Here is a 12,525-nt window from a genome sequence, read left to right as displayed (position 1 = left end):
CTCATCAATTCTGTTTATATGATGATCCATGAATAAAAAGCGAGTATTTGCTCTGAAGAATCCGTCCAAACTTTCTGTAAAAGAGATTTGGATATAAACTGTAATTTCCTGTTATTTCTCTCCCTGTGCCTAAGTGGCTTATTCTCCAGGGCGTTGTTTGACTGTTGTGTTTATGTCGGTGCATCAGACTGAGCTGGACTCTGTCACAGACGCTTTTAAAGCGACAGACAGATGCACAAAATACGGAGCAGTGACAGTGAGTCCGTCTGTGCTGGGACATGTAGAGTAAATGTCATGCAACCCTGCAGACACTGGCGTTACAGTGCAGCCGCTGAATGCAGCCCAGTCTTCTGCTCTTTTCAAGACGTGTCAGTGTCCTTGTGTCTGTGTCTCTGGTGAAGCTCTGGCGTTAATTTGCAGTGATGTCAGCCCAGTTTGAATTGGCAAAGTGTTCATGGGAGAAACAAAGCCGTGCGGAGGGGGGGAGTCGGATTGATGCAGTATTTTTAGCACATGTCACAGTGTTTTGATGAGAACCTGATCGTCTCGGTTAAACACAATGTGTGTTACAGCTGTGAGCAGCAGGAAGAGGTAGAAACATCAACACATTTTACAATGTGAGGTATTTGTACTTTACTCAAGCATTTCTATGCTCTTTTAAAATTCTACTCCTACTCTATAGAGTTCAGAGGGAAATATCAGCTGTATTTTACAGCTTTAGCTACTTTACATAATAGCACACGTACAATGTATATAAATGATCATTAATCTTGCCCTGATCGTCCACATTTATCTCAAGTCCCAGCTGTGGCTCAGGAGGTAGAGCATCCACTAACCAGGAAGTCGGTAGTTTGATCCCCTACTCCTTCAATCCACATGCTGAAGTGTCCTTTGGCAAGACACTGAACCCGACCTGGCAGTGTATGAGTGATGTGTGATGGAGGAAGTGCTGCACATAGATGCACTGTATGAATGTGTGTGTGTGTGAATGGGTGAAGTGCAAGAAGAAAAGTGTCGTACATATGTAGAAAAGTCTTTTATGGAGAGAGAGCGAGAGAGAGAGAGAGAGAGAGAGAGAGAGAGAGAGAGAGAGAGAGAGAGAGAGAGAGAGAGAGAGAGAGAGAGAGAGAGACTGAGAGTTTCCTGCTGCAGTCGACCTGTCAGCTCTGAGGTGGAGATGCTGTGACAGAAGAGCGGGGACACAAAGAGACAGAAGTGAGATGAGGGGTAATTGGCTTTGGAAAAGTGCTGTGAACAATTTCATTTATACCTCCGAGCAGTGACCTCACACAGGCAGCCTGTGTGTGTGTCTGTGTGTGTGCGTGTGTGTGTGTGTGTGTGTGTGTGTGTGTGTCTCTGTGTGTGTGTGTGTGTGTGTACCCCTGACCCTCTGCGCCCTCCCCTGCTGCTGTATATTGTTGGTCCTGGCAAACCATAAAACTGGAGGCAGTTGTGTTCACAGAGTGCCCGTAGTCATGGCATGCACCCGTCCGTCTGATACAGTGTGACACGCTGTTGTCCCCCCCCCCTCCCCACCCTTCCTCCCCTCCTGCATACATGTGCCTGTTCGGACTCCCTCTGTTTTTCCCTAACAAGGGAATCCGATTGGTGCGCCCACCATCAGAAATAGAATTTAAAGTATGATTCAGCATCTGGCTCCGGTTCAACGAGAACAGAAAACATTTCACGATGCAGGAATACATGGTAGCGCACGCATGACTGTAAAAGGCTCGAGTGAATCCCACGGGCCTCATCGGAAATGTTACTGGAATTAAGTGAGTTAAGAAACTCATTTCACCAATTCCCCTAATCCTAATCCTACTGTGAAATAGATTTCTGCATAGGAGCTAGTAATCTTGAAACGGGTGGTTCATATCCCTGCGAGCGTGATGATTTATTCATAAAGCTAGAGGTCCAATCATCCCGGCTGATTAGCGAATCTGATCGTGGGCGCTGGGAGATCAGAGCGAGTGAGAGCTCCTCTTGGCTCCATCCTTGGCCCTTTCTTCGTCTGAGGTCACAGAGGTCTGTTTTTTCCTGGATAGCTCTGCTTAAGCACATGACCACATAAGGACAGGCAGCGCTGGCTCAGTTATGTAAACACTAGCTGAGGAATAGCTCCTCCGACGCTGGGTGAAACATCCCCTAACTCACCCAACGCGAGCACAGGAACAACTGTTCCTTTTACACATAAATTGTCCTGGAGCAACGCACATGCTTCTAACGCGTTCTACATCTGCTTCTTGTCTCCGACGGCTCCGACCGCGGCACAGGACGTTCACTGCAGCGGGTTTCCAAACAGAGAGGTTTCTTATCCAAGAAGAGAGCAGCTCCAAAGCTCTGAATGTTCGGGGGTAACGTGAAGGAGACAACAGCAGATCATGGATCAGTTTGGCCTCAGATATTCTCTCTTTCTTTTACAGTCATGCTCATCTCATGGGACATGTCTATCAGCTTCTGGATATTATCATGTTTACATGTTATACTGGAGATATGTGTCCATCGTGAGCACAAGGAGGCAGAGATATAGACTACACCTACACCAGGTTTCTGCTCATTAGCCTTGTCTTACTCCTAAAAAACAAAATATGTAAAGATGGACGACATGACAACTCTTTAAAAGTGAAGCCAAATCATCTGAATCGCCCCCTAGTGGCTGGCTGCAGTACAGGTCATAAACATAGCCTCATTTTCCTGGGATGTGGCCCGAACAAAAAAGTACTCTCAAAGATACACCCTCCCAAAAATCATTGGTTCAATAAAAATTGTGAATAAATCAAATACCTTGAGAGTGATTTAAATAAATATAGTTAGAACTCAAACATAAATATATACATTGGAGTGTAGTTTCTACCATTGTTTCGGGTATACTGTCTTTAATAAGTTATTTGACGCTATAAAAATGAAGTGAAACGTTATCATTGACAGCTGGAACTGACTCACGATTGGTGCATGTGTCCACAGCACCTCGATGCAGAAGCTCCGCCCCCTGGTCACCACTGCAGCAGAATCTGTCTTCAAATTACTTTAAAATTGCAAGATGGCCTCCCCGGAGTGGAGAAGTGTCATCCATCTTTATAAACAGTCTTTACTGAAAACACAGCAGTTAGAGACAAGAAGTATACAAAACAACTTCTGAGAATGTAGCACAGCATCCAAACATCTTGGTATAAGTTTCTCATTGCGGTAACTGTTGTTGCTCTCTATCTTTTTAAGGTCTCTCAGGTATCCTACTATATATATGTGTGCCCTGAGATAAGCTATGTTGTGATTTGTCGCTCTACAAATAAAAGTGAACTGAATTAAAATAGCAACACATTGAGTCGGCTGTGTGATCGCCGCAGGCTCCTGTTGACCGCAGCAGCCGCAGCTCCAAGCGGCCTGCTCTCAGTTTGCAGGTCTGAGGTCAGCGGCCGACCCGTCACACCAGAGATACTCAGCTCCTGATGTCATGATGTCATCTGGATGCTGCAGGCCTTTGCGCCGCGGCCTCCTATTCCAAAAGATTAACTGGGCTCACCGGGGAAGTTTGACCCGCGTGAACCCTGTCGCCGCACTGACGGGCTGAGTTGTGTCTCACCTCTGTGCTCGCTCGCTCCCTCTCTCTCTCCTGGGGGGGGGCCCTCGGGGGCCTCTGAACACTCGACGATAATTCACTCGGAAGTTTTTGTTTTTCCTCTTTGTTGTCTCAAGATGGGGAAATATTTCACCGACTGCCAAGCCTCTGTTTGCTCTTATCAAACAAATAAATCTGGATCCATCCACAGCGGTTCTCATGCTGTGATCAAGCTAACGTGTGTTTTTTTTTCTTCTCTTGTCTTCCAGCATGAAAGACTGTCGAGGTAAGAATCAGACGCTGCTTTTTTCATCCTCAATTCCCTGAAAATAAATAAATGAATGTCCTGGATTCAGGAGCACGGTGTACCGAGCATGATGTGTGTCGCCTCCAGATACGACTCCAGTGGAGAGAGTGCGACGGACAGACCACTGGGCCGCACCAGCTCCTACACGCGCAGAGAGACCAGACTGGCCTCGCTGGGTAAAGACCCAGACTCCAGCGCCAAAGACTACAAGAAGGTGGGGACTGTTTGATTCACAGGGTATTAAACAGGGGCTGTGTTTATAATGCTCCTACAAGGGCAAACAGATGGAGAGATAATTGAACTTTAACTGGAGAGATTTTTTGCTTGGTGGAATGAGGGGAAATCAAGAAAAGGGCGGATCCAGGAATTTGTTATTCGCTTTATTTAATATTGCGAAATTGGGCATTTCCCTGATTTTCCTAGTGCGTGCTCAGAAGTGTATAAATAAATACACAAAAATGTAATCAAATAAAAGTCAAACTAAAAGCATCGCATTGTTCACATTTTCTACTGGAGTAAATGTAAACAAGTACTTGCCGAGTGTATCTATTCCCTGATGCAGTTGTCTTCTACTCCATCATTATCTCAGTGTCCTTCATTAGTGAGGCTGCTGCTGCTGCTGCAGGAGGCGGGATCTAATTTCCCCTGCCTGCTCTGATTGGCTCATTGGACCAACTCCCCTCACATTATTGGTTACTTTGCCAAAAATATTAAAACAACGTGACTGCGTAGTGATAATATGCATTTGGGGAAAATGTAGTAGAATAGAAAGTACAAATACAAAATGTGCTGATATATATGGTGGAATAAAAGTGAAAAGTAACTGAAAATAAATCTACTCTCAAGTGCAGATCAGATACTTGAAAAATGCTCTTATGTACATTTGTGAAGTAAATGTACTCAGAGTTATGATTTAAACAGTCAATGGTTATAATGCTCAGATAGATTTAAAGGGACCGTTGTGCCTTTATAGTTCATTAACTATTACAGAATCTCTTTCCCAGACTTAATACGAAACTCCTTTTTAACGCTTTTCCTCCATCTTTGTTTTCTTCTGTTTTCAGATGTATGCTGAAGCTCTGCACGAGAACGACCGGCTCAAGTCCAGGTTGAACGACAGCAAACAAGAACTGGTCAAGATTCGCTCTCAGCTGGAGAAAGTCACTCAGGTACACACACAGTCAAGTTCAGTCGTCTCCTGTCACCGCTGCCTCATCGTGGCTCTTTCCCCACGGGCGTGCAGCAGACAGGTCACGACTGAATACTTCATGAATCCAAAGATATGAACAATAACAGCTTCATTCTGACCTGCAGAGGCACGAGAGGATATCAGAGAAGTCTTCAGCACTTGAATCTGAGAAAAGGGTGAGTTGCCTCTGCAACCTTTTAGCATTTAGTTTGGTCTTGGTCTTTATAATTTAGTTTTGTCTTTAATTATAGAGTAATGGCCTTTCTACAGAGGGTTATTTACTTCGGTTGTTTCATCTTCGTTTACAGGAAAAACAAGTACTTGAGAAAAGAGTGTCAGACATGGAGGGGGAGATAAAGGTCAGTCCCTGCAAAAATAAAATGTGTATAATCACCCGGGGTTGATCTACATGTCTGTGGTTTTTTCTTTTGCCCAATAATACTAACAGTCTTTGAGAGTACGAACCTCCAGCCAAGTCCCTCTCCCTCATGCTAAGTGTAGCACATGAAGGGTTTTTACAAAGCAAAACACACACACACACACACATATATGTATCTATCTATATATATAAATACTCTCCGGGGTTCTGCTCAGACAGGTGGGTTTGGAGTCAAGGAGAAGGAAGGTTAATGCTTGAGGCTCATTACCCACAGTGCTCTGCTGGGCCACTTCCTGCCAGGCTAAGGAGGAGCCTGTGCCGCTGCTCCCCTGCTCCACTTATTCCACTGTTGGGGTGAACATTGTGACCTAGTTCCAGCTGAATACCAAAACCCCGTCCAAGAGCAAAAGACCTGCTTTTGTGAGACATTCCTGCGCCGCACTGTGTGTACTCTGCTTCACAAAGCAACACAGGACATCGCAGCAGAGGGATTTCAGGCCTGAGCGCTTAATTCTGTGCAGAGGCAGTGGAGAGGAAAATTACCCAACAAGGCTAAAGTTAAATTTTTATGTCAAATCATTGCAACATTGTTATGTTCCTCAAGAGGAGAGAAATAAAGGCTGTGGTGCGTGGAAATATAATTGTGCCGGCTCTGAGGAGAACACGTGCAGCAGTGAGGTTTCGCCAGCAACAGATGTTTGACACCCATGTTGTCGTGGTTCCCTCAGCAGGACGCCCCACTGCGGTTCCGCTGTGGGTACCAGCCCTGAGGGCGGGCTGTTCTCAGGGGAGGGGGGATGGTGAGTGGTCGCTATGAAGCTGAGGTGTGATTGACACCTGCCTGTCACCTCACTTGATTCTGTTTACACGTGTGGACATTTTAAGCTCGAATATTCCAGAGCCGTACACTTCACACCTCAGGGAACTGGAATGTCACTCACCCACAAAGTCACTTGTTCCTGTTTCGCACGATACAGATTCTCCACAGGGGGGCGCTGTTCAGTAGACGTTAGATTAGACGCACACGTTTTAAAACCCACGCCACCTGGTGGAAAGGAAAAATAGCAGCAACGCCGATGGACATGCTGTCTTCAATAAGCAAAACCAAATCACAGATACTGTCATTTTCACACTCACACCTAAGTGAGCATTAGAAGTGTTGCTGTTGTGTTCACATCAAATTGCGAAGTGTATTTCTCGCAGAATGATATCCAAACAATTCACTTCAAAGAGGGAAATAGATGTGAATCCTCTTGAATATTTACTCCTGATGATCCTGCAGCCAAACTCCTGCGAGAAACATAACGGGATAATATTTGTTTCATATTTGGTGTGAACACAGCATTGCTACCTTTGAGACACATGGAGCTGGTTTACTGCTGTTACTTTTCCTGCCCACAGGGGGAGCAGCTTGGGTTCTGATCTCCTCAGGTGTGAAACCACTGGTGCTGTGGCTCTGCATTCGATTGGGTCAAGTTCCGGGTTGTTTCACATCCACGGCACCGTGTGTCCTTGTCTTCCCTTTAAATGTGTGTCCACGTGGTCTTTGCAGGGTTTTATATTATATATATATTATAGCTTAATTTGAACAAACAGCTTCTGAAAGTGAATCGATAGCAACTGTGTAGGACAGAGAGTTCCAATTTGAGAGAGCGTAATGAAACGAAAGTGGTCTCACCTCACTCTGTCCTTTCCTCTCCTCTGGCTGAGGGCACCTCTACAGAAACTGTTTTATTCCAGAGGACATTTTATGCATGAACATCTGGGTCTCGAACACAGACTGGCATCTTCTTTTAGAAATGTGTTGTGTTGTTGTGAGAAGGGAGCTGGATGTCTGCCTTGATGTCATCCTCTGTCATATTTATGTATTGTGTCCTCTGTGTGTGTGTGTGTGTGTGTGTGTGTGTTCTGTGGTTTCCACCCAGGAATAGTGTCAAACCACAAACTTGCCTGTTGAGCCACATTGGGGTTTACCTCAAAGTCAGGACAAGAGGAGTGTGGGTACAGAGGGAGGGAGGAGGGGGAGGAAACATTTCCATCCCTTTGACTTAGAAGCGACTCTGCTCCTGCCTAAAGTCGGAAATCGTTTATGAGGATTTCTATGAATTTGAATTCCCTCTCCTCTCCGAATGTGTATAACAACACTTCAGCTCCTCGCCCCTCTCCACACACCGATGATGATTTCAAACCATCGACTGTTTATACAGATGGACGGTGCGTCTCCGATTCCTCCCACTGTCCAAAAATGTAGCTACCCTATTTGTTAATGCATTAAATAAAATGAATAAAATGAGAGAAAACATACAACATTGTCATAAGTACCGAAAATAACCGAAACTATCTCTGAGAAATGTCATGGTTGGTCCACGTCCCAAGAGAGGAGGCTGGGTTTATGACCTATATTGGAGTCAGCCACCAGGGGGCGATTCACATCATTTGTGATCTGTGATTTGATATAAGAACGACAGAAACCTCGTTAGAGAAAAATGTATTCATCATGAACTTTGACTTTTTAGTTTGGTGCGTGTCCCATCCGTTAACATGCAGGAGGCAGGGTTGAGACGCAGACTGCTGCCATCCACCAGGTGGCGACTGAGATGTTTTGGCTTCACTTTTTGAATTGCATTCATGTCGTCCATCTTTAAATTCAGTCCCTGGGTCAAACCGTAGGAGACCTGGCTTTATACTTTGCTTTACTTATGGCAGCTTCTTCTCTTCCTCCTCAAATCTTCCTGGTTGGGTAAATATTTGTTTCTGTAAGTGCTCTGATATGTGTCTCAGATCCAGATTCTTCTCCCCCCTTCTTCCCTGTAAACAGTTTTCTGTGTGAGCTCTCTCTCTTTGCACACGGCCTGCCTCCCTGCACGCTCTCTCTTTCCTCCCCCTCTCTGTATCTCTCTCCTCCTCTGTGCAGACTTTCCCTGCTCTGGCTCAGGTCCACACCTTGCGGAGGGTGAACGAGTGTCTCCTGGCGGAGAACAGAGCCATGCTGCGTGTCCTCGCCCGCCTCTCTGAGACGGCCGCCATGCCGGAGACGGAGGACCTCTGATCCCCCGACACCGCCTGTCCTCCTTTCCTCCCCCTCCTCTCCTTTCCTCAGCCACATAACTTCTGCACTCCTCTGTCCTTCTGGTGCCTCTACAGCCCCTCGTCCTCTGCTGTGTTCCTCTCAGGCAGGTCCTGCACCCTCCTGATGCTCACACACCTCCAACACTGCATGCATCCCCTGCACTCTTTTTAAAAAACACTATTTTCCTATATGGCTAGTGGTGCCCTGCTGATTCCCCCCCCCCCTTCTTTACAACATCTCTCATAAGCCCCCTTTGAAGTGTATTTTTACCCATGTTCATTCTGCACGGGGCTTCCCATGACATGATCACTGCATTATTTTTGGTAAAGTACATGTCAACAGTAGCTCGGCTGCATGGAGAATAAATGTTATGGTGGTTACTGGTGTGGAAACAGTGAAATAAATACAGGCAGGTCCTGTGTAATGTGCTGTGTAATCAATGCAGAGTTGTTTGCCAAGAAAACAGCCTCTGTGGTCAATCTTCCATAGGAAATGAGATGTGTGAGATCATTAGACGCACAATGAAGTCGTGTAGAACACAGACACAGAGATGGGACTCGTGTTGTTTCTCTTTGTTTCTTTATTTTTGTTCGTTTTTTACTGTCAGGGAAATAAATTATTTTAATTTAAAAGTAAAATTTCTATCTATCTATCTATCTATCTATCCATCCATCCATCCATCCATCCATCCATCCATCCATCCATCCATCCATCCATCCATCCATCCATCCATCCATCCATCCATCCATCCATCCATCTATCTATCTATCTATCTATCTATCTATCTATCTATCTATCTATCTATCTATCTATCTATCTATCTATCTATCTATCTATCTATCTATCTATCTATCTATCTATCTATCTATCTATCTATCTATCTATCTATCTATCTATCTATTCATTTATCTATCTATCTATCTATCTATCTATCTATCTATCTATCTATCTATCTATCTATCTATCTATCTATCTATCTATCTATCTATCTATCTATCTATCTATCTATCTATCTATCTATCTATCTATCTATCTATCTATCTATCTATCTATCTATCTATCTATCTATCTTTGGAGGTACTATATAGTGCTGGAAAGAAAGAAATTGAAAAGGTGCTTTTCCAAAATGTTAAATTATTCCTTTAACTGGATTTAGAAAAGACCACCAGGACGTTTTCTGAGCTGAACGTTTGGATAATCATTTTCCTCACATAGTAAAAGGTGACGATGAAAAGGAGACGTGATTTCCCACAGGTTCTAAACATGTCGGTGCCTTCACTCGTTTCCTTTGTTTCTTCTTCTACGTGTCACATCGGAGCAGCGGGTTAGAACTTTGACAAATACGACGGTTATTTTTAGTCGTTGCTCCTCTTGAGAGACGAGACCTAGATTTTGTGAGGTTCTGACCCTTTCTCAGCTTCCCTCTTTTTGACTTCACTCTCTTTCACTTCTCATCCATCAAAGTCACGTCTCACTTGCATGATCAGCTGCTGCAGAGCATGTCCTCATTGCCTGGCCTCCAACTCCACTGAGAAAAAACTTTGAAACCAACATGTTGTTAGTTGTGATCCAAGTCATTCGGTGAACATTGTCCCCGAGGCTTTAAATCAGAAAACTTTCTATCCACAAACTACTAAAACCTAGAATATGCAGTGTATCTTTGAAGTTTTAATGGTTTCCTGATATCACTTCTCTCCCTCTGCTCTCCCAGATCTTAACAGAGCTCAAGTCAGACAACCAGAGGCTAAAGGATGAGAACGGGGCGCTCATCCGAGTCATCAGCAAACTGTCGAAATGAAAAGATATGTGAGGCCCCATATTCTCTGTGTGTGGACGCTCTGACCCTGAAACAGCAGTTTCATTTCCCCCAGATATCACCAGTCGTGACTCCTCTCTGAGTTATGGTGGATAATGGTGATGGGCCATCAGGGCTGCAGAAATAAATTCCCACTGGCGACTGGTGAAGTTCTGAAAGGTGTTTAGAAGTTTTAAGTCATTTTTTTACAATGTACGGTGGAGTTATTAGATAGTGTTGTTTTTTCATATATTAATATTTCACATGAATCAAATAGGGACCAGTCGAACTAGGTTGTTTCAGACCCAGTTGAAACAAGTCCAGGGGCTTGTATGAAGGAACTGCATCTAATATAAAGTCACGTTTGTTGTCACATCCTGATCTTGTCACTGCAGAGGTTTTTTAAAGTTGTCTTATTTAGAAATGGAGAGAGAACACAATTATATCATTGATTTAATTTTTAATTACTCCAGTAATCATCTTTTAAAGTGTATTGATGCCACGGCAGAAAGAAAACAATTGATCAACGTCAAATTATAACGAGAAATGTTCATCATTAGAATAAGATGTTTTTACGGAATTACGTCAGAAAATGTGTCACGTGATGGAAACATTTATCGTCACAACCATAAAATATATTTACTGCATCAAATTTTCACATTGAATCACAGTGATATGAAGTGTAATAACTTTAAAACATTTAAGGTTATAACATGAAGCCTGTATCTTCAAATTAGGAAACATGCAGAGAAAAGGTTTGATTCATTTCTTCCTCATGTTCGGTTGAGACTCGATGAGATTCGGTTGGTATTGTTATTTCGTGTGATAACAAAACTCTGACGTATCGAGTCACATCTGATTCAAACCTGAAGGAAAAAGTGTGGTTGGAGAAAAATCTTTATATCAATTAGAATATTTGACCAAACGGGTAAAATGAACTGACCAAGGAGCTTCTGATCCAGCAGATAATTGAAGTGTCGGTGCTGCAAGATGCAATTTCAGCGACAAAACTTCTCTCAAAACTCAAAACGTTGAAGGATGAAATCTTTAATCTCTGAGAAACCGTGTCAGAAATCCAAACAGCTGAAATCTTTGGAATCCTCTGGTTTCACTTCTCACTGAGGTGTTTGAACTGTAAAACTTTCCTTTAGAAACCTGTTATCATCGGCCATCATCATAATTTGTTATTAAGAAAAAAAACAAGGCTTGTTTTTAAGAAACGTGCCTGAAATGCACTTTGTACAGAAATGACAGAGGCATCACTGGTATCACCTTTAGAATATTATATATGTTTCTTTAGTATAATCGATTATTTTCCAATTTCTGTGTTTCAGCTGTTTTTCATGTGTTTCATGTGTTTCATAGAGGATCTTTTTATTTTACATTTTCTGGTTGAATAATAATGATCACTAAATCCTCAGAATGGCTACACAGAAGAAACTGAGTACTATATTATGTTTTGTAACAGAGATATATTTATTTATTTATGTGTCTCTTAGTTTTGAACTTCATATGTTGTTTCTGTCAAAGGAATAAACCCGATCTGGTTGAGCCGGTGATGAAAACATTAAGATCAACATCATCCACCGGGAGATTACACACTGCCGACATTTAAGATTCCATAACTCTGTCTAATATTAAAAATCGAGCACAATCCAAAGCTTTGGGAATTATATTTAAAAAAAATCATCATTTGACTTTTGGCATAACTGTGTTTATGAAAGTGAGACAAAACTCTTAAATTACTACTTAAATTGATTATTGACAGTTTGAGTTGCTAGTTTATAAGATACACCAAACTACATCTTATATAATATATCAGAACAACACTGCTTTAATCACCAACAGCTTTTGTTCTTCTCTTCTTAGAAGCTTGATTTAATGGTAGTATTCAATAGCTGGGCTCCTTCAATGACTTTGTTTACATGGACAGCAATATAATATCTATATAAAAACAATATACATATATATATATATATATATATATACACCACAAATAAATACAAGTCTGAATAAGACACTGCCTGTTCTTCAACATGAATAAGGATAAACTCGAAATTAGCAAAAATCAAATGAAGACATGTGAACGTTTCAATCTCACGCCCTGGGTTTGAATGTTTCTCTGTTTTAGGACATGATGAAGATATGATTAATAATCAGTAATAATCAGTCTATGCTCTGTACTATGTAAAAGACAATATGATTGAAATACTCTATTAGTAACATATG

The 12,525-nt window shown here is 42.7% G+C and overlaps 1 protein-coding gene across 2 annotated transcripts in view; it reads left to right on the top strand.

Moving 5' to 3' along the window:
* Positions 1-11,950, top strand: part of LOC128442502 (protein phosphatase 1 regulatory subunit 12B) — a 21,465-nt gene extending 9,515 nt beyond the window's left edge. For both annotated transcript variants that reach the window (XM_053424979.1, XM_053424978.1), the window contains exons 6-11: positions 3,826-3,842; positions 3,951-4,077; positions 4,928-5,032; positions 5,178-5,228; positions 5,361-5,411; positions 10,213-11,950. In XM_053424979.1, coding sequence (XP_053280954.1) covers positions 3,826-3,842; positions 3,951-4,077; positions 4,928-5,032; positions 5,178-5,228; positions 5,361-5,411; positions 10,213-10,299 — 438 coding nt within the window. In that variant the 3' untranslated portion in view covers positions 10,300-11,950. The remainder of the gene's footprint in view (positions 1-3,825; positions 3,843-3,950; positions 4,078-4,927; positions 5,033-5,177; positions 5,229-5,360; positions 5,412-10,212) is intronic.
* The last annotated feature ends 575 nt before the right edge of the window (positions 11,951-12,525 follow it).

Source organism: Pleuronectes platessa, chromosome 6 (assembly GCF_947347685.1).
Source record: "Pleuronectes platessa chromosome 6, fPlePla1.1, whole genome shotgun sequence".
Taxonomy (NCBI): domain Eukaryota; kingdom Metazoa; phylum Chordata; class Actinopteri; order Pleuronectiformes; family Pleuronectidae; genus Pleuronectes; species Pleuronectes platessa.
The sequence above is the reverse complement of the archived record's forward strand: the minus strand, read 5'-3'. Positions and strand labels throughout refer to the sequence as shown.